Source organism: Rousettus aegyptiacus, unplaced genomic scaffold (assembly GCF_014176215.1).
Source record: "Rousettus aegyptiacus isolate mRouAeg1 unplaced genomic scaffold, mRouAeg1.p scaffold_m13_p_11, whole genome shotgun sequence".
NCBI lineage: Eukaryota > Metazoa > Chordata > Mammalia > Chiroptera > Pteropodidae > Rousettus > Rousettus aegyptiacus.
This window is the reverse complement of record NW_023416286.1, coordinates 75084644-75107065: the sequence shown is the minus strand read 5'-3', so window position 1 is coordinate 75107065 and position 22422 is coordinate 75084644. Positions and strand designations below refer to the sequence as shown.

The 22422-nt window shown below is 36.7% G+C and overlaps 1 protein-coding gene across 6 annotated transcripts in view; it reads right to left on the bottom strand.

Annotated features, from left to right (window-relative positions):
- The window catches only part of KLF12 (Kruppel like factor 12), a 380697-nt gene that overhangs the window by 14594 nt on the left and 343681 nt on the right, over window positions 1-22422 (bottom strand). For all 6 annotated transcript variants that reach the window (XM_036228902.1, XM_016133384.2, XM_016133393.2 and 3 more), the window contains one exon: window positions 12217-12374. In XM_036228902.1, the coding sequence (XP_036084795.1) occupies window positions 12217-12374 (158 nt within the window). The remainder of the gene's footprint in view (window positions 1-12216; window positions 12375-22422) is intronic.

Here is a 22422-nt window from a genome sequence, read left to right as displayed (position 1 = left end):
AGCACGCCCACCTTCTTCACTCCTTTGTCTAACCCACAAGTACACCAGTGGCAAAATCGTTGAAAATTTATTTAACATTTTTCAAAATAACCATAAGTTTTGACTCCACCATCAGGTCATCTTTGATTTTTGCTTATTAATCCTATGAAATAATAAAATGATAGAAAATGGCATGGTCTATGTCTTCACCAATAAGTCTCAGTGATTTTTTAAGTTGAGATATTAAGTTGCTACTTTATAAGAAAAATCAAGAACGCAAGCTGAGTAACTGGTAGCTTGACACCCAAGGGGTGGGTTAGTAACTTCGAGGCCCTCAGTTCTGAAGTGAAGGTCTCTACGTCCATGACGAACCCATAAACCGATTCCACCTTTTGTACTTAACAAAAAAATCTAACCATTTTTCAGCACAACTTCTTCCTCCTCCAATTCTTTAAAAAAACTGGACTAAAAACTATGAAAACCCCCCAAAAAGGAAAATGTCAACCAAACTAATAGCAAGAGGATCTATTTTCAAAAGTGAAACAGCCTTGTAAAGATAAAAAGAGAATATACCAAAAAAGGAGGATTTGTTAATTTTTGTTCTAAAACACTCTTTTTAATTCCACATTTAGGGTTCGTGTCAAACATAACTTTATGTGTATATGAGCCATTTTGTGCATGTACATTCACAGGCATTATTTAAACAGAACTCTAAATTCAGTGTCCTGGGAAAATGAAAACTAACGTCAGGGTTTTTTTTTTTTTTTTTTTTTCCCTTGAAACAGTCAACAAACTTATTATGAGAACTGCTGTCTTTCAATTTTAGTTAAAGAAAAGGATTAAGAGTCACTAAATGCATTTTCATGACATTTACCCAGCAGAAGGCATAATAAAGTCTAAAGAAAACACCAGGTATTGAATGGATTCCCAAAACCCACGGAACAAAAATAACTTTTTCAGGTACCTCCCATTTCACCATCTGAAATGCTGAAAGGTAAATGTGTACCGAGACAAAAGACAGGTGCCCTTTCATATTAAAATGACGTGCGAGCAATACACGTAAGAGGAATGTGCAGTTTGAAAAAGCTCGGGTCAAACAAAACACCCATGTTCTCGCGTCAGCTTCTCTATTATTTTCTCAAGCAACTGAAAAGGAACACCTTTTGCAACAGGAAACAGGCATTTTCTTTGGTTCAGAAGTGCATTTCTGAAATTATTCCCTGTTTAACTTTTATAAAGTTACGGGGCCCCAGACACTGACAAATGAGCCTCATTACACTCAAGGCTCAACATATTTGCTGTGACAATCTGTTTCACTTGAGGAATGGTATTTGCATATGAGGGAGAAAAAACCAGAATCAAGATTCCTATCTTGTCTTCTGGTTTCTGTTACATTAGTTCATCAAAGTTCACAGGATTTAAATCTGGAAGGAAATTAGGTACTTTTAAAATGAGGAAACAGAAACCTAGAGCTGAGATTACAAAGCCCCTGACTTGTCCAGGGGTAGCGCCAGGCTGCCTTCTCTCTTGGTGGGGTTAAGGTGGCATTAAAGAACACAGACCTTGAAATCAGGCAGAGTGCATGGACAAATTCAGGCTCAGTTCAATCTCAGGCCAGGGAGTTAAGTTTTCTGAAACACTGTTTTTCACCTGTTAAATGGAAACACTATTCTTACAGCACTGCTGTAAAACTTAGAAATGCACAGGGCGTGAGCCTGGCAGATGACTGGTGCTCAGTAAAGGATATTTGATTTTATAGTTTTGAAAGTCAAAAATTTTCTGCTTTTGCTAAGAAATATAAATAATATAAAGTTAGAAATTAATCCTGTTACAAATTGCTATTTTTAAGGAACAAATTAAGGTTTTCAGGTAACTGGATGCCTTTCCTAATCTTGATTTTTCTAACATTTTAAGTATAAAACTACTTTTTAGGCCAAACAGACCCATCTGTTCTATAATTTGTTTGACCCATTTGGTCTTGTCAATTTAATCAAACAGTAATCAATATGTTAGTCTCTACCCCACTGAATTGTCTGGCTGAATGAATCGACTACCTTTTTCATTATGTGTAAATAAGACCTTCCTGATACAATTCTATAATGGATCTCTTTGATAAAAATAATATTTGTTAAAGCAGATAGCACTTTCCACATACCACACTTTGCTCTAAGAGCTTTATGGATTTGAACTCATTTAATTTTGACAACTTCCAGATAAGTAGTTGTAATGCCAACCCCACCTCACCCAGAGTTAGTATGTGTTAGAGGTGGGACTCAAACCCTGAGAGTCTAACGACAAAGTTTTCAGTCTTAACCATGACCCTATAATGCCTCTGTACACTATAAATCAGTGCTTTAATAAATCAGGATATTCTGCTGGTCAGAAGTGGACAAGTAGAGTGAGAATGTGAATTAGTAATTACAGGACAGAAAATGTATTAACACAGAGGCTTAGCCTTTCTTATCTGGAAATCAAATATAAATAAACAAAAAAAATCCTATAATAAAAATGTACTTTATTGAAAGCAAAAAGCTCATGGTCTAAGGATAATACCTTATTTGGCTGTTCTGAGTTCATTTCCATGTAGTGACGATATTTAGTTTTCTATGTTTTTGGTTACTTTTCCTCAGTTTCTTTTGCAGAGACCTCTTCTTTTACCTGTTGCATAAATGTTACCAAGATTTCGACGTTGAGTTGTTCTCATCTGGATAGGTTTTCCTCGGTTCCCATGGCTTCTACCACAACTTGAAGGGAACGATCCTAAAGTATCTATACCTCAGTCTCTCTCCTAAGCACCACAGAGAGGCAGAAGACATTTCCAACTAGCAGTCTGAAAGCAACCTTAACACGACAAAAACTACTCAGAGTCTACCACTTAAATAAGACATGTTCCTCCTTCTGTTTTTCTAGCTGGAAAAAAAAAAAAAAAAGGCAACCCCATTTACTGAGGTATCGAGTCAGGAATCTCTACACCTGGAGAGATTTCTTGGACTCTTTCCTATCTGTTATTCTCTACCTGCCTCAACCTGACTTGTATATCTGCCAGTTCTTCCTTCCAAATACCTGTCCAGCTCTCTTCACCAGTTTATCCCCACTGTGGTGGTCAGCCTTTCTTCGGGTTCTCGCCACCTTTCACCATATCAACTTCTAATGGTTGTTTTCCTGTCTGACGTGCTCTACCCTCTCCAATGTGCTGTCTGTACTGCACCGCAGAAAAATTTTCTGCAAGACGATCTGATCATGTCACTCTTTGGCACCCTGGGCACACCTGTGTTCAAACTCTCGTCACATGCCACTGTGATTGGTGGTCTTCCTGTCTCCCTGCTCAACTCGAGGAGGTCACTACTGAGAATGGCTCTGAGCTTCGTTTGTCACCATATCCCCAGGGCCTACCACAGTGCCCCCGGTGCTGACAAAATGCTCATTGATTAAATGAACAAAACTACTTTAATTCAAATACTTTGCATTTTTTAAAAACACAGATACAAAAGTCAACGTAAGAGTAATTTATTTCGTGAAATAGTCTACCACTCGCATTCTATCTATTCTATGATTTTTTTATTCTAATGAATTAGAATATATATTTTTAGAAAGGGAAATAAATTTGGAAGATTTTCTTTAAAACTAGTACCATTCAACGGTTTAGTCTGCAAACAAATATCTCCTTTTAAACCTTTAAAATTAGTAACAATATGTGATTGATATATTTACTTTGTAATTGTTTTCTTAGTTACCAAAATTTTTATTGAATTATCTTAAACATTATAAATAAACATTATTTTTATATATTCTTTAATGGTGACTATATTTTCTATAAAAATTCAGCTCCTCGTTATCTTTATTAATCCCATTAAAACCAGAAATTTAATATAAGTGGTAATTTTGCCATTCAGGAGAAAATGACCAACAATCATAATCTAGTTATTCTTTGGCAAAGTGTAAGAAAGTACGAGGGCTGGGGACATTATTATCCTACCTCTCCTTACAACACAGTTTTGATGGCTATATGAATAAAATAAAACCAAAAGCAAAAAAAGGAAAATAGGGAGAAGGGTCATAAGACCCCATGGCATTTCCATTGTCATTAAGGACTTATGTGCTAACATAAACAGAATTAAGAATTGGTAGGCTGTTTTAGAAGCCTTTACTTTTCTAAACGTATGAAAAAGATGAATTTATTTTTTTAAATAAGTAAGGTAACAATTTAAAAACCAAATTGAATCAAATATGTATAGCACGTCTACCTACATTCAGGTAATTATAAATCTTAGGTTCAGCATGTTTCTATGTAGTTACCTCTCCATGACAGGTTAAAATAACTCCCTTTCCATAAGCAAAAACAAGCACAATACTTTCACAGCACTTTTTGCCAATCCAGTATTTGGGTTTCCTTTGCAGAGACAGCACTTCAGTGCTTGTTTGGACGAACACACGATGTTCACTGTGTCCCAGCTCAGGACCAACTTCCCCGTCAGTGATGCTGCAGCAACTTGTACTGAGCACACTCTGCATGGTGGATATTTGAGGATGCGGCCTCCTCCCCGACCAGATTTCCTGGCTATCTTCCTCACTGCACTCAGTACTATTCAGATAGCTGTGTGCTGAGCAAGTATTCAAGATCTGCCCGTTTAATTTAATTAATACTACTGGTCCTTGTCTTCCCACTGGCTTTCTAACAAAGTACGATTGTAGTATACTGGGAAGACCAGTACACATTAAGGAGAAGCCTAAAACAGACCATTTGAAGTCGCTTGCTGTTTTATTACTTCAAAGTACCTTTGGTAGGTACTGCTGGCTGGACATGCAGAGGAATGTGGCTCCAGTGGGGAGGAGACCAGCGGGTTATCAGCAAACTTGTCTGAGAGCAGCTACAACGATGGCAGTACAGGTTCTAGAGAAACCAAAGTTTGAATCCCAGCTCCACTGCTTGTTACTACGTGACAGTGGACAAGTGCTCTAATTTTTCAAAGGATTTACCGAGTGATTAAAACATGGAAAGCACCAGCAGAGCTGAGCACTGTGCCTGGGACCTGGCAGGTCCTGAGGAAATATCAGCTCTCTCCCACCCGTAGTTTCCATGCTGTTCATAGCATTCTTGACTCTCAACCACACGCGCCAGATGCTTTCAGTCTCCCTGCCCCCTACCTCCAACCAGGTGTCGGGCCCTGTTGTTCCTCCTGCTCCAGTGTTTCCCACATACCCTCCTTTCCGACCACTGCACTGCTGCATGAGGAAATTTCTAAGTGCTTTACGATCATGGAGGATGGAATTCTACCTGCCTCGGGGAGGAGGGTGGTCGGAGAGCTTAACAGACAAGGTGATACTGAAGCAGTTTCAAAAAAAATATAGTTTACCAACTAAAACAAGAAAGGGGGCATGTAGGTAGATGTTTTAGGAAGGGGAAGAATGTGCTTCATACATTGGGCACATCTGGAGAATTGTTCAGTTGTATGGCTGAGGATTAGGGGGAAACTGGACAGGGTCAGCAAATGAGGTCAACAGATGAACAGGAGTCAGATGAGAAGGGACTTGTACCCCCAGCTTAGGAAGGTGTCCCCAAATTCCCTGGCCATAATAGACAGCTCCCATTGTATTCTTTTATCATTCTGCTTGTTGTTCCTTGATTGTAGGGTTTGCACACTTGGCCTTCGCTCTGACTGTTGAGGAAGGAGTTTTATCTAGCACATTTATGGACAAGTTCATTGAAAATGGAGGCTACACCTTTTTCAAGAAAAAAATCTATCATGCCTTAGACATGGAACATTCTCAATAAATACTTACCTTGTTTAATTGGTTTATGAATGGGTCTTTTTACATGGAGACTGTTTTACTACGTATTTCACATATTCTTTGAAGGATTATTGATACTTTCATTTTATTAAAATAATAAAAAAGGGGCTTAGTAAACAACAGTCAGCTTTACCCCAACTTTTTCCGAATTATATATTTTAAATTAGTAGATTCTAAAGTAAAGAAATTATATATAATTATAGCTGATTGTGATGCCTATACTAAACTACCCAAACTTTTTTGCCTTGAATCTACTGCTCACAATAACATTTATCTGTATCAACATCCATACATACGCAATTTCAATTGAATAATTATTCAGTCCCTACACTGTATTTACTGGTAACATAAAAATGATGTCCCCTGTGGTAATTACGCAACCACATCCTGTGTTTACGTTCAAAGTTAAAAAAGAAACAGAAAATCTGAGATTTGCAGAGGTAAGTAGCTTGTCTAAGTTCACCAACAAGTTAGGGACCAAAGACAGATTTGAACTTTTTGTCACCTGACTGCACATTTCCGTGAGTTTTCTATTTCTCAACAGTTATCAGTGTGGCTCATATTTGTGAGCTGTTTGGCCAGGACGGACAAACAACTTATTCGGAGAAAATTTCCACCTGAAAAATGTCAGCTTGCTATTACGTGATTCGTTATCTTGGCATCACTAAGCCCTATGCTTTAGTTAACAACTAATCTAGACAGAGGGTCTGACATGGAGCTTTATATAGAATGAGTTATTTAATTAATGAAGGTAAATGTGAAAGTATGAGCAGCACCTCACTACCAAAGGGAAGATCTAGCAAGTGCGAGACTTGTGAACAAAAGGCCACCGAGATTCATTCACGGCTGTCACAAAGCCTGTACTTTTCTTTGTAGGAATATCGTCAAACCATTTCAGAATCTCATCCAGCAAAAATAAACTGTCAAATTAGAAGCAAGAAATATAGAAATAGCAGTGAAAAGTGATAAGGCTAGTAAAAAAAAAAATAGGAAAAGCATGGAATCAATGAGTATTCAGGATTGTGTGTGTGCGTGCATGCATGTGTGTATTCCAAATGTATAATCATTACCCGATATTAATTATAAAACATGATATTAATTACAAAGGCTTCATTTCTCAAGAGAAGCACTAAATAATGAATCATTTCCTTCCTTTGTAAAAGCAGAAAAGGACATTTTTAGAGAGTTTTAAATCAGAATTGATTCCTCCTTGATGTATAAAATTTAGGTATAGATAATTTTTGATAAAGCCAGATAGATAAGAAATGTGACTGCTTTATGTTTACTAGTTTTACAATTTGGGGTATATAATTCTCCTATGAATTACAATTAATATTAGGTAAGACTGCCTAAATGAGCCTCACAGGTTCATGAGAGAACAGCATATCGAGTTTAAAAAAATAAAACATTTCCAGATTCATTCGAAACTGAATAGTTTTATATGTCGCAATTACTTTTTTAAAAGTCTGATTTTAAATTTATCTTTTTCTTGCCTTTCCCGCGCTCATTATTAAGTTGTAATATTCCACACAACACTGACAGTCACCTCACATCATACATACCACTAGAGGGTTCTAGTTGGTTTTTTCAGACTCTTACACTAGCTCCAACATCTGGGTGAAGTGCACCACCTAGTGGCTTTAGGAAGCAGCGATGCCCAAGTGTTCATTGTACTGAATTTTGGAAAATATGTTGGTGTATGTTTTTAGAAAATAATGAGAATTCTAAACGGCAATGCCAAATTCATAAAAATATCTTCCTCTAAGGTGCATATTTAAATCACTTAATAAGCAATGAAATTCCTTAAAATGGAATGAGGTAAATTGACAGTACGTAGTAGTTATGTATAGCACAGATTTAAATGACCATTAATTTAAATATACTGCATATTCCTTTAAGTACACTGTACACTGCTTCATGGAGATAAATCACACACAATTTAGATCAGCGTATAGAAAAAAATGTTCCCGCTGACAATCACAAGTATGTGATTGTTGAGATATGTTAACTCCTTTTTAACATGTCAAACGATTTACCACAGGTGGGTGTTAGTAAAGGCATTTACAAATATTTGGCCAAATTTTTATGTTATTATATAAACTGCACATTCATGAACATATGCTTAACTATTTTTCTTTTAAAAAGGCACTCTTCAGCATTTCTTTTTTACTCTAAATTCCTTGCTAATATCTAGAAAATGTTTCTCTTTCACATCCCTATAAATATGCTTAATTTACTGTATAAGTCCTAAATAGAAGACTGACCACATACTAACAAAGCACAAAAGATCAAGTGTTAATGGTAAGATTAATGTGACTTTCTCAAAGAAAGTTTCTCATTGCTACTTGCTTAACTTCCCATAGCGTGCATAGTTCTCATAAGTCATCTGTTCTAATCCCAAACTTCACATTAATTATTATTGGTCACACACAAATAACTTACTCAATATGCCCGAAGCAAAGGTAAGGCTAAGAAGATATTTATTAAAAGCAAAGCAAGCCAACCTGAATCCCTACAGAACTAGTGTTGATTTCATTTTGAATACACAGTCACAAAATCTTGCAAATAATTATAAATCAGAAACCAGTATGGGCTCATTTTGAACCAGTGGCAGCAAATCAAATTTCTTTCTTTCATTTTTAAAGATACTGTGGTTTGTCTGATAGTTTAGAAAACTCTGCACAGTGTAAGTATTTCTCTGCTAAGTAGATGAATGGATTCGGCATGTGGTTTGAAGCAGGAATTTCACAAGGACTTTTTGATGTAGTTGTGAGATCGAGAAATAGGTACTGGATGTTAGGTGGATTTTCAGTTACAGGTTAATGAATGTAGACCCATTTGGATGGATGTCTCTAGGATCACATCTCAGGGCTTCTTCCTGAACCTGTCCTACTCAAGATCTGGCAAAAATGGAGAAGCTGAAGGACAGAGCTACAATACTAAAAGCAAAGTGGGTACAGAGAGGTTTCAAAGTCGTTTCAATTTATTAGAATAATGGGCCCGAATCAATAAAATAGAGATAGAAGCATCATTTCCCAGACTGCGCAGCCCTCGTAATGATTCTGTCCTGCATTGCCCAGCCCGTGGCTAAACACTCTAGGGAGAGAAAGCCCAGCGCGGGCACCCCTCCTCTCACTCTGCTTCGCTTTAATGCACTTCGCACACGAGGTGTTTGTTCTTTTACAAACCGAAGGCGAGACTCTCCACTAGCAAAAAGATCGCAACTCATTCTACTGTGGTCGTCTGGAACTGAACCCGCAGTATCTCCGAAGTATACCTGTTCCCCCTGAAGGAGCCATCATTTGAGGGACAAGTCCAACTATATATAAGTGCAACATTGCATGTTTAGGTTTAAAGGAAATCTGTTGTAGGTACAGGGAATGGACGAGATCTCGTGTTCAGCAGTTTTTCATTCAGGTGACCTAACAGAGAGTCAAATGCGCAAAGATTTAACATTACCTTTGCATCTATTAAGCACATCCATTAACAAGACCGCTTCCCTCAATCTGTGTGTGGTGTGGGAAACTTAAAAAGACATAGTGATGAGCTGGAATGTGCCCAGAAAAATGTGGCTGAGAGAACTGAAGGTGCCAGTGGTTCATGATGGTGACACAGTGAGAAGAGGGGCACCAGGGCCCGGGAGTGAAAACTACGGTGTGATCACTGGGGTTACCTCAGTCCGCCGGACGAGACTGAGAGCCAAACACCACTGCACGAAACAATTCAACACTGTAAGAGGGGGGCTGTTAAGCGTACAAACTTGCAACTGGTAGATAAATAAGTCCTGGCGCTCTAATGCACAGCAGGGGATTATAAACAATACCACACTATAAGCTTCAAAGGTGCTAAGAGACTACATCTTAATTGTTCTCATCACAAAAAAGAAATCCTAATTATGTGATGCAATAGAGGTGTGAGCTAATGCTATGCTGGTAATCATTTTGTTATATATAAATGCAGCAACACATTGTATACCTTAAACTACACAATGTTAGATTTCTATATATCTCGATAAAAAAGACAAATGAGCAGTCTAGCTGCTCTGAGCTCTTTACTGAATTTTAAACCCAAGTCTCTAATTATCTACCAGACGAGGACTCTACCTTCAGAAATTTCACCCAACTTGTCTTGCAGAATAAGCTCTCTGTCACTGGAAATGTTTAAAGAGAGGTAAGAAATTTACTGCTGTGGGAACAACAGTCGACCAGAAACCACACTTGTGCACAGGATAATGACAGCTGCAACCACCAGGTGTGAGGATCCAATAAAAGATGTCTAAGTGTGCAGAAAACTGCAATGTGGTGACTTGATCGCTGTGAGAAGTGATACCCAAGGGATTCCTCTAATTAGGAAACAAACTAGATCCTGTAATGTATAAGGTTTATTCAGACCTTAGGAGTCTATGATTTCATCTTATTAATAAGTCAAGCTAGTTAATTCCACTTCGGCATTCAAGGTTTATATTGTTTTGAATTACAATGCACACATCATGTCTCTGCTACTTCTATAGCATATGGTAAAACCTGTAAGATGCAATCCTATTCTGCCATGGAGTTAAATCCTTTAATAGTACTTAATTAAACCTTTTCCTCTTTCACTCTTCATCACTTAGATAAATGCAATAGAGGTTTCTGTGTGAAAAGAGGCTAATATGTATTTCAGAAAGTTAAAAAAAATAGGAATAACTCAAAATATGTGATGATTCACAGGAGAAAGGTCATTTGTTTTAAATAGAAATGCTCCCATACAAAGTCACTAATATGACTTGATCATACTTACTATGACTTGTGTTCATTATCTAGATACAGAATGAAACATGCTTATTCGACTTTCATGTCTTTATACTCATTCTTTGCCTTATGATAAAAAAATTGATTCACAAATAGTGCCTAAGAAAGAGATGAAAAGTTCTCCTGGGGAAGCTCAGAATCAATGGAGAGGGAAGATCTGGAATTAGGTAGAAAGGGGGAAAGGATTGGGGGCAGGGAAGAAAGACAGAAGAGGCAGTTTACAAACTGTGTTGATTACATTAGAAATATTAAAAATATAATGTATTAAATGAGCAAAAAGTTAAAACTCCAGATTCTATTATGCTTTTCTGACTTCAGGTAAGCCTCCTCCTATGCCATAACTTCATCACAGACGAAAACGATGGAATCATGTAGCTGTCTCCGTAAAGCAACTCCGGAAGTAGTCTGACATAATAACAGGACTAAATCCAGGCAAAGAATGCCGATTTAAACGATTCTGGTACCTCAGCTGGGAAATGGTTTATGCAGCGTGATGATTTTAAGAGATGGGAGTACCATTTACACAGCCCCACGGGAATCTGTTACACTTGAAGTTTCCAGTTAGAGGCAGGTGCTGGAGTCTGATTCCTGCTGGGGATACTCACTGGACCGGACCTGCTCCCTCCGTGGCACGTTGCTACCAGTAATGTGTGTGAATAAATTTCCCTCTTCTACCTGCTTCTTTGCGTATCACGCCTTCCAGTTACCCCCTCACTTTTCCTAGAAAAGGTAATATAATTGTAGGGTTGGCCTCCCACCTTCAGTCTCTTCCCAGAGCATCTCACCGGTGGCACTGAATAGGATCCAGAAGCCAAGGAGCCAGGAGATGCTGGCTGAGGGACACACGAGGAGGAGAATGAATGGGGTGGGCAGGGGGCTAAGTGAAGACAATCAGCTTATTTCCTAGGTGGTTAGACAGGGGTGTGTGTGGCTGGATGGGTGATGAGCAAATGAATAGGTGGGCAGGTAGACGGACGGATGGATGGATGATGGATGGGTGACTGGGCAGATGAAGATGAAGTAAGTGAATCACTCGAGGTCTCAATTTCCTTCTCTGTAACTGTGAATACTAAAAATCCTCTCTATACACAAACAAACAAACAAATACTAATGAGAATCAAAAGGAATCATGTGGAAATATTTTTCTAAACTCCCTATGGTGCTATGTATATGTCACTTTATTATTATTATTATTATTATTATTATTATTATTATTATTTGTTTGGTTACTTGGAGAATGAGATTGAGAACCGAAATATATTCCCAGTAGAGGTTAAATGCCAACTTTAAGAGTAGAGAATAATTTTGTTCAGCTTGTTGTTTGATGTGCTATGTGGACATTTTAAAACCTGAAAAACAAGACAGTGATTAAGTGTTAATGATGATTATGCAAAAGACTAGATTACCATGTTTATATCATTATAAAACTCCTCAAGCCATAGAAGAAAGACTTCAATGGTTGCGAAAGTTCACCAAGACATAAGCCTTTTTCAAGCAAGAGAGAGAGAACATTCTACTCAGAAGGTGACTAAACTTAAGATGCACAAACAACAGGTGGGTACAAGACACCGTCCCAGCACATATGGTTGTGGAGTCCAGCAGCTGGCCCTTCGGGACTCTCAGTGACCCTCTGGTGAGGAGCCCGGAGAGGCTGTACCTGTATGTGTTCTCCGGTGAGCCTTCAGGTGGGAACTTTTTGTGTACACTTTGTTGCATCCCTCAAAATCACATCTGTGGATACGCCGTTTTCTGGAGTCTGGGGATTCAGATCGTCTCTGGCGTCTTGTGCTCTCAATACTAAATGGTGAAATTGAACTGGAAAAAGAAAAAGTGGAGTTAGATCGTGAGCGAAACAGCACTCTGTTTTGGTTCTCGGGGCATGAGACCTCAGTGTCATAGTCTACAGCTTCACACAGACTCGACGCCCCATGTTCGCACTTCCCGCTGTCACTTTCTCTGACATGTTTCATTTCTTAATCTTGAAGGCAGGCAGCTTGACCTATTTCTCGTAAAAGACATGCTTAAAACGACAGGACAAAAGCGAAAGCTAAATGGAAGCAGTGGTAGGTGAGTAGATCCCCGTTATCAAACGCGAAACAATCTGGTGGTGTTAAAACTACACTCCTATGTTTTAGAGAACATCTTAGGAAGCCCTACTATAGACAGATGACAAAAATGAAGGAATTTAATAAGTACCAGGAGGGTCTAAATAGCATGAAACAACGAAGAAAACTGTGTAAAATCATGATGTACATTTCAAAACAAGTGAGGCTGGGCCGAAAGAAGTGACATCAGTATATCAATTACATGACTCATGATAAGCTATTTCTGTTCAGTAAACTGCACTTGACATTCAACTTTTCCAGTTGGTGGTTTTTCATGGTAAGGAACAAAGTGCATTGTATTTAAAGATTAGCTGTACCATCACTAGGAAAAAAAGTTTCAACTATAAAATTTGGCCCTGACTTGCATGTTGTTTAATCTTAATGCCACAGCAGAAAAACAGGATTAGTTTGTAATGTCAGGCAATTGATTAACATGCACTTCTTCAAACCTTAATCTCTTTCGATTGAGATCGAACTGAAGAATATGACTCATCTTTTTTAGTCATGAAGTTTTTAAAATTATAGTGAAATATAACAAAAACACTTTTACTATACTATACCATACTTCTGTTATAAAAATTTACCATTGTTAATAGTTTGAAATATTTTCTGCCAGCTTTTCCATGTTTTGATGCTTTAAAAAATTACTTTGCATTAATAAGTCACCTAGTTTTAAAAAACCTGAACACTACAGATAAAGATAAAACCCCCCTTGTCTTCCATCATCATCCTGATCCCAAGGGAAACCTATCATCAGTTTTCTTTAAATTTTTACAATTCTTTTAAATCATGCATATCTATGCATATCTGTATTTATAGAAACCCATAATATTGTTTTGTGGCTTTTAAGAGACATACAATGTCATGCTGCTCACATCATTCTGCAAATTGTTCTCCACTCAACACTAAGCATTTGAGTAAGCATTTGAGATCTATCCACATTGATACCAACACTCCAGCTTATTTACTTGTGCTGTATATCGCAATCCATTGATTCTACGGTGAACTTTTTCATATTTTAATCTTTTTAAAATTACGATGCTTTTTACAATTTATGGCTTGTCATAGTTTAATTGGCACACTTTTTCTTTTTTATTGGTACATAAAGTAATGGTGCATTTTACAGTAAATGGTGTTTTATCTTGGATCAGAGGTTGGTAAACCTCTGTAAAGAGCTAGATAGTAAATATTTTATTTGGACTTTGAGAGTCATACAGTGGATGTTGTAACAAATCTACTCTGCAATTGTAGCATGAAAGTAGCTCCAGACAAGATACAAACAAATGAGTATGCTATGCCCAATAAAACTATTTACACAACAAACAGTGGGGTGTATTTGGTTCACGGGCTATAGTTGGTTGAGACCTGACTTAGATGAAATATGGTAGTTAGTAGACCAATGACTACTCACCTCAGAGTTTTTAATTCCATTTCCTAAGTGATGGAATATGATTTCTAATACTTCACTATAACATTGTGAAAGTCAACTTTTAAAAAATGTCTCCTTCTACCTACATGTCTTTTAAGTTTTCAATGTGTCTTCTCACTTGTACAAATAACAGATTCAGTAGTCAAAGCTTTATGTTATTAGGGAAGATCAAATCTAAGCGATGTTTACCTACTTGTGTCTTAAACGGTTTTATGCAAAAGCTCTATTAGTAGCATGAAACACCATACGGGACATCTAAGAGATTTTTTCCAGCCTTCTTATCAGTCACTGTGGATTTGTGGTTTTCCACATAACTGACTCAGTTGCAGGAACTGGAGCTATTGTGAGGGCTCAAAACAGTGTGACGGGTTTGCTCATGAAAGCAACAGCGTTAGTCACTCCTGACAAGGCATGTTCTGGTGCAGGGTGTGGTTCTTGCGAGCAAGTGAGACTGTATGTATGAAAATGGGTGAACAGTAATTCATTTCTTAAATTATGAAAATAAATATGGATCTTGGCAATGGGGACCTCACAAATAAAACTTTTGTGTTGTGATACATTTGACATCTTTTAAATAGAGAAAATGATATGGTATTTGCCTGCTTCCAATTATAACTTGAAGTCTGTAATAAAAACACATTGTTTCATACAATACTTGTAACATACTAATATGTAGAAGTCTAAATGCAACTCTTTATGTTTGTAGTTAATTTTAGATATTTTTCTTGCTATATATTTGTATATAGAGAGAAAAATGAAAAATAAATCTGAAATCAAAACCAAGTAACAATTGAGCAGATCTTTAAGGAACCAATGAAGCAATACTCCTGGACAGTCCATCGACCACTGAATTATGCAGCAGACAGTGAAAGGAAAGCAATGGCTAGAATGACATAAAATTACTTCACTAAGAGTTCTTAATTTACATCAAAATTAAGACGTGTTAGGTAGATGGTTTTATTGCTATAAAACTTCTTGCTCTTGTTTTCTTCATTTTAAAGTGAAATGTTTTAGGACATTATGACCACCTAAAGTTAACTGTGCAAGAAAAGTAATTTTTTTTTTTTTAACAACAACAAGGTAAGTGCAATGATTAGCTGCACTCAGCAAAGCTGGCTTTGACCTGACATTCTATAAGGAAGATTTGTCCTTGGTTTCCCTTTTTAAATGGCATCCTCAGATGTCAAAGAAACTGGCTGGGCTGCACTCTTCCGAACTGCTTATTTGATCTCTTTGTGGAAAGGAAGGAAGGTCAGCGGGTCTGAGGTAAAAGGGGATCAAAAGTGCAGAAGAGCTTAAAAAACACAGGAAAAGGAGAGAACGATCCAAGGCCGTGGAGGGCTGACTGGTGCCGTGCTGGGCCACAGCACACCCACGGGTGGCAGGCGCTGTCGGTGCAAGACAACTGTGGGCCGGGAGTTGGGCCAAGTCAAGTCCATGGCCGGATGTGACAGACAAGCTGCTGGCACCAAGTATGTCTGTATCTCTAGAGCCTAGAATATTGTGGACATTCAAGAAATGTTACATGTAATGAAAGGATGGATGGATGAGTGTCACTCAATCGGGCAACCCTAATTTTCAATTTAATATCATCAACCAGTTAATCCTTAATTATCTTCATAGGATCCTTTAATTGCAAGTCTTCAGAAAATGATGACTTAATTTCTCACTCTTACTCTCATTTCCCTAAGTTTCATATTTGAAATACTATACAAAGCAGATACTAAATATCAGGGAATCTGGGTTCAAATTCATTAAAAACACATGTACATAAGTGTGTCAGTTCTTTGCTCTAAGTTCAAGAGAAAAGCAAGCATTCTAAAGCATTGCTTACCATTAAAATTCTCAGTGGGAGGCCACTGAGATCCCTCTGAACATGTACAGGATGCTGGTGAATTAAAAAAAAAAAACTATTTTGGCCACAGTAAGCATGTAGGGTAAGTGGGAACGGGTGAAGGACTGATCCTTACTCTCGGTATATCATATTGTCTGTCCTATCTCACTTCGGGGCTCATAAGCATGGGTGTTTGATAACAGAAAAGCTATAATCACACTTTGGGTGTTACTATCCTGCCCTCTTTGTGACTTCCAAGCCATGTGCCCCTTTGTTTAGAAGGCACTTAAGGTGTCCTCAAATGCATGGAAATGATGCATGGAAATGAACTTCAGGGTTCCGAAAGCTGGCTTTGTTCTAACGAATGGGCATGTGCAGGTTAAGTACCACATTTGCCAGCATAGGACTCTTCCGACAGTCCTCAGTACAAAGCTCCATATGATGAAAATGGTGGAACTAAAACAGAGGCTAGTGTGTTCCCAGAAAGGACACTAAATACATCTGTCTAGTTCAAAGAAACAATAACTAAAGGCCTACTCCCTTCCCCAGAAGGTAAGACCATTTAGAGCAGTGAATGAATGCCTGAGGGGGCCTCTTAGGCACCCCGACGTAATAATTAGATCGAGAGAGAACAAATGAGTGAATCATGACTTCAGTTGCACAATAGTCCCAGTTGGAATGGCGAGTTAAATTAGAATTAAACCCAGGGAGGCTTGAAAAGTCACATCCAGGAACAGCTCTATTTAAATAGAAGGCACCGCATGACTGCTATGAAAGAAATTAAGGTTAACTGTAATCAGCAGGTAATGAAAGACCATTTGTCACGTGTGACCTTAATGTGATGAGATGCCCTTCACTGAAATTGGAGTTTCCATAGTTTTTTTTTTTTAAAGCCAAGACATTCTTTTAAGGCTGGAAAGAGGACACACATACCCCCTAAATTTTTAAAATAAGAGCAGAAAATAGTGGACTAGAAAGTGCTTAGCAAATCCACACAATCTCAACAGAACTCCAAGGAACACGGTTGAGGATAAAAATGAGATGACATTCACAGACGCTCACCATGTGCCAGGAACTGCTCTGAACACTTTAAGCTTCAAAGAAATTCTCTCAGGTCAAATGTATTAGTGTTCCTAGTTTACAGATGAGGAAACTGAGATACAGAGACTAAGACCGAGGCCAAAATAAGGTAGGTGGCCACCCCAGAATTTGAACCCAAGTGGTTGACTCTACAACCCAATCTTAGTTATTACATTCTACTGACTCGGATAGACAGATGTAATATAAACCATCATATAACATGTAAAAACAGCAAAATGATCTGTATCATATTTTCCCAATAACCCAATTATAGAAAACAACAGCACATAAAAGTATTCTTCAATGTAGCCTGCTATAATAAGGTGCACACTTTTTTCTTGAGAATTTTAAGGGAAACTGTTTTATACATATTGCCAGTAGAGGTACTCAATGTAATTATTTAATATTAATCTACCTATGAAAATACATTCTCGCGGTTGTTGTAAAGTATTTATTTATTTCCAGGGAAACGTTTTTAGAAGGCTGAGTCTGGCAGTGGTACGCCATCATGTCTCCCTTGACCAAAGGCCACGGAACTAGTTCCTGCCCTGCCATTCCAGTTTATTTACAATTGTACCAAAAAGTATTTCAATTGGCGGCAAAATAAAGTTAGTCGAAGGGAAACGGAAACATCAGTTTTAAAAGTATGTTTTCCAAAGTTTATTTTAACATTATTTTGAATAAAACATTAAATATCACAAACTGGAATTCTGAACTGGTTCCTGCCACAAAGTACATGGATGAACCACTTCCTCGTTAGTAAATCTAATACCACACTGCAAATGAAATATGAAGGCCACGAGCCAAAAAAGAGTCGACGAGACTTTCAGTTAACCAGGGGTTACATAAATCTTGGTAAAAGATTCTATTCATGACAACAAGCCAGACATTGCATTTCTTCTTTTTGCAGGCTTTTTTCTTAGCCAGCAGATGGCTCTCAGAAGCAGGAATCTTTACATTAATCCTCTATACAGTATCCGACCAAACTCTATCTAGCTCCCATCAAACCATGTTAATTTCTTTTCTATAATATTAATTGGGGAACAGGTGCCATTTAAATACACTCACTATCTAATCCCCAGAAGCTACATTCCAAGACAGTACAGATTCACCAGCATAAAGTTCCTCTTTCATTCCCTTCTTTGTAGTTTCCTATGGAAAACTACTTTTGAACAGATTGAAATTATAAGTGGTTGCCATCCTTTCCAGAAACTGTGACAAAGGCATTATACCACTTCACATTCAAATGTGAATTTAATAAAAATGAATTAATTTTCAGAAAATGTAAAAATTGAGAATACATTTCCTAAAATATGTCAAAAAGCTCATTATTAGCATATATTCAACTAGAATTTGACACTTTTTTCATATGAACAGACTGTACCCTAAATATATTTCTAATTATTGCTTTATTTTAATAAATGAAATGCCCTATTAATGAAAAGATAACGGGTTTACAAATGAGTCTTTTTTGTGTGGGTCTGTAGATAGATTCACAGTATATCATGATTTTACTTAAATATAACAGCTGCTCCTAAGTATTTATCATTTTCTAGGCCATTAAAATACTCAAAACTGTTACAGCTTTATATTTTTGCTTTTTTTTTTGGATTCATCATATTTCAGCATGTATGATCATAAGCTGTATTAAGCAAAAGGTTTGAAGATAAAAATAGAAAAAAATGAATCCTTAATGGCATTAGCTGTGCTTGGTTTTATTATTAAACTTTATGATGAATTAAGATTACAAATTGAGATAAGTTTGCTAACAAAAAAGATCCATTTGGGATACATAGTGCCTACTCAAAATAGTTACTTTTGGAGAACACTATATGCATTGCAAAGACTTTTCCCCATAAGATCAACTCATAATTTAGGATCAAACAAGAGTTCTGGAACAAGCATAGATTTTGAATTACAACAGACATTAAATGGAAGATATATAACTTACTGAAATATTCAAGATGAACTTTTTACACAGAATTTCTTTGGAAATCATTGGGTTTTAAATTACATTTTATGCCAGGCATTGTAGCTACATTGATTATTTGAACCTTAAAAAGGCTTTGTAGGTCCAAAGGGGATTATTTTAATCTGAATGCCTTTAAGGCAGGCCCTGTGCTACCCCGTTTGATGTGAGCTCTAGCACTCACCCTTATAAGGCCAGCGCTTCACATTTACCTTACGGGTGTGGCCCTTAAATCCATCTGACTTTGAGACCCTGTAGAATTGTGCTGAATTAGAGAAATAAGTTCTTATTTCATCAAAGATAAACTCTAAACTTTTCAAGATTGAAGATATGGTCTTATGAATGCCTTTCCAGAAACTGGCATACCAATTAGATACTCAACTGAAAGGGTGAAGGGAAAGAGAGGATGGAGTTTGGGGAACAGTTGACCCCATGAGAACTTTACCAAATGTGTACACTGGAGTCTCACCATAATATTGCTCCAGGGTAGAATTTGATATAAAGAGGTTACTTTTTCCATATCAGAAGGATTTTACTATAAGGCAGGTTTCCGACACACAGTCCTATGGATATACCCCAGGCGAGAATGGTATATAAGAAGATTCTGTACTTTAACTAGTGAAATATATATAAAATGTTCCAAATATACAGTTCTAATGAGACACTGTAATGCAACCATAAATAAACTTTCAAAGTGATCATCAAAACAGGGCTCCATCTAGTTTATGCTGATCATTAACTAGGTCTATATTACACTAGAGATTCATTTTATTAAAGAGCACTGAAATTATACCAGCTAACTATCTGGTACTTAAGCTAACATAAATTATTGAAACAGTTTTTATTACTCATATGGGGATTTATAAATAACAAGGCCAAGTAGAACTCATTGATAATATTCCACTGGAGTTTTTCTTGGCCAAATGGGCTATCTGGTGCCATAAAAAGGCATTTTTCAAAATGTGCATGTATTTGAATTTTAGAGAAAAACAAAAATCTTGCCATCTAATGAAGGGAATATTTTAGCTGTTTTTTTTTTCCCCCCTTCCTACAAACTTTGACCTTTGAATATTCTGTCAAATTAATGCTGGAAAAATAAGAAGGTATATTAATGTGACCCAAACTTAAATTTGAAAGGCATTTAGAAGATGAGGAAACTGAGGCTCACGAAGTTAATTAAACCACTGTGCCAAGGCCACATAGCAGAGTTGGAACCAGGTGCCATTTCCTGACCCCTTGAGCTAGGACTTTTCCACTCTCCAGTGAGGCTGTAGAAAGGTCTATGTTATAATTTTTATTTAGTATAAAGGAAAATCTGCTTGGAAATAATAATATTCTTTTCTTACTTTTTGTCCCCCTATTAGTCATGACTAAAATCTCTACCCTATTTACTTTTTTGGTTTGGCTGCCAGGAAACTCAGGCACAAATAGTCTAAGATTTGGTGTGGTCATTTTCTACTCTAATTATACAACTCTCAATCCAAAGCTATATAATTTTAATTTTATATAGTAATTTTTAAATATATGTCTCATGAAATTCTGAACTAGGTACAGTATTAATGGTAAACAAAAATTAAAAAAAAAAACAGAATATGCTGCTCTTAAAAATGAAAAAAAAATGTGAAATTTAAATCTGGGTTTTAATATGCAAACTTCTAAAGTTTTGTGATCAGCTCATATTATTATCTTTAAGAAAAAAACCTTTTTCTCTAGTTCCTGCAGAAAAAGCATACCATAATCTGAAAATCCAGACATGAATTATAGCTTATTATAATTTATCAGCTCTGGTATCTTAGATATTTAATCTCTTTTCGATTTTCAGGTTCCCATATTTAAAATGTGGAATTGTCAGGAAGATTAGCCTTGAGTAATATAAACCTGACCCAATGTCCAATATATCTCTAATACTTCTCACCCTTGGGTTTCTTCTTCCTTTTTTGGTTAATAACAACCTTATTAAGATAAGATTTACATACTATAAAATTCACCCTATAAAGTGTAGAATTCAGTAGTATTCATTATAGTCACAATGTTGTGGAAACATCACCTTTATCTAGTTACAAAATATTTTCCTCACCCCAAAAGAAAATTCTATACTCATTAGCAGTCATTCCATCTTCTCCCTCCCCCCGTACTCCCCGCCCCCCCCCCATGGCAACTAACCAATCTATCCCGTTTCTATGGATTTGCCTATTCTGGACATTTAATAGAAATAGAATCATACAAATATGTGGCTTTTTGTTTCTGATCCTTTCATTTAGCATAATGTTTTCAAGGGTCATCCATGTTGTGGCATGCATCGATATTTCATTCTGTTCTACAGCTGAGTACTATTCTATTATATAGATATATCCAACTTTGTTTATTCATTAGTTGATGGACATTTGGGTTGATTCCACTTTTTTGGTTAGTATGGATAACATGTGAACATTTGTACAAGTTTTTGTGTGGATATATGTTTTAAATTCTCTAAGGCATATACCTAAGAATGGAATTAACAGATTATATGGTTCTAGCAGCATTATTCATGGTGGCCAGGACATAGAAGTGATCAAAATGTCCTACAATAGATGACTGGATAAAGAAGATGTGGTATCTATGCACAATGAAATGTTACTCAGCTATAAGAAGAGATGAAATTCTGTTATTTGTAACAACATGGATGGACCTTTAGATAATCATGCTAAACGAAATAAGCCAGACAGAAAAATCTGAAAACCACATGGTATTACTTATATGTATGATATAAACCTAAAAGCAACAAACAAACATGACAAACAGAGACTCATGAACATGAGCAGTACACTAGTGGTTACCAGAGGGTGGGGGGAGGGGGGCGGTAGGTGAGAGAAAAAGGGGCAAAAATGCGGTGACAGAAAGTAATTTAACTATGGGTGGTAAACACACAATGCAATATATATATATATCCATGACTTACTGTTGAATCATACACTTGAAACATTGGATTTCGTTAACCAATGTCACCATAATAAATACAAAAATATATGTTTTGAAGAATTCTCAAACTTTCTCAACAAAATAGTTACATTTTATAATTTAACAAGTACTGTAAGAAAGTTGTAATTTCTCCTCATCTTCACCAACACATTCTTTTTGATTTTAGCCATCCTAGTGCAGGTTAAGTGTTATCTCATTGGGGCTTTTACTTGTAATTCACCTAATGACTAATGAAGTTTAGCATCTTCTGATGTAGTCATAGACCATTTGCGTGTCTTTGGAGAATCATATATTTAAATACTTCGTTGATTTTTAAACTGTGTTGTCTTTTGTTGTCCAGTTGCATGATTTCTATATATTCTGGATATAAGTCTTTTATCAGATATATGATTTGCAAATATTTCCTTCCAATATGTGGGTTGCTTTTTCATTTTCTCGATTGTGTCCTTAAAGTGCAAATAAGTTTTAAATTTTGATTAAGTAAAATT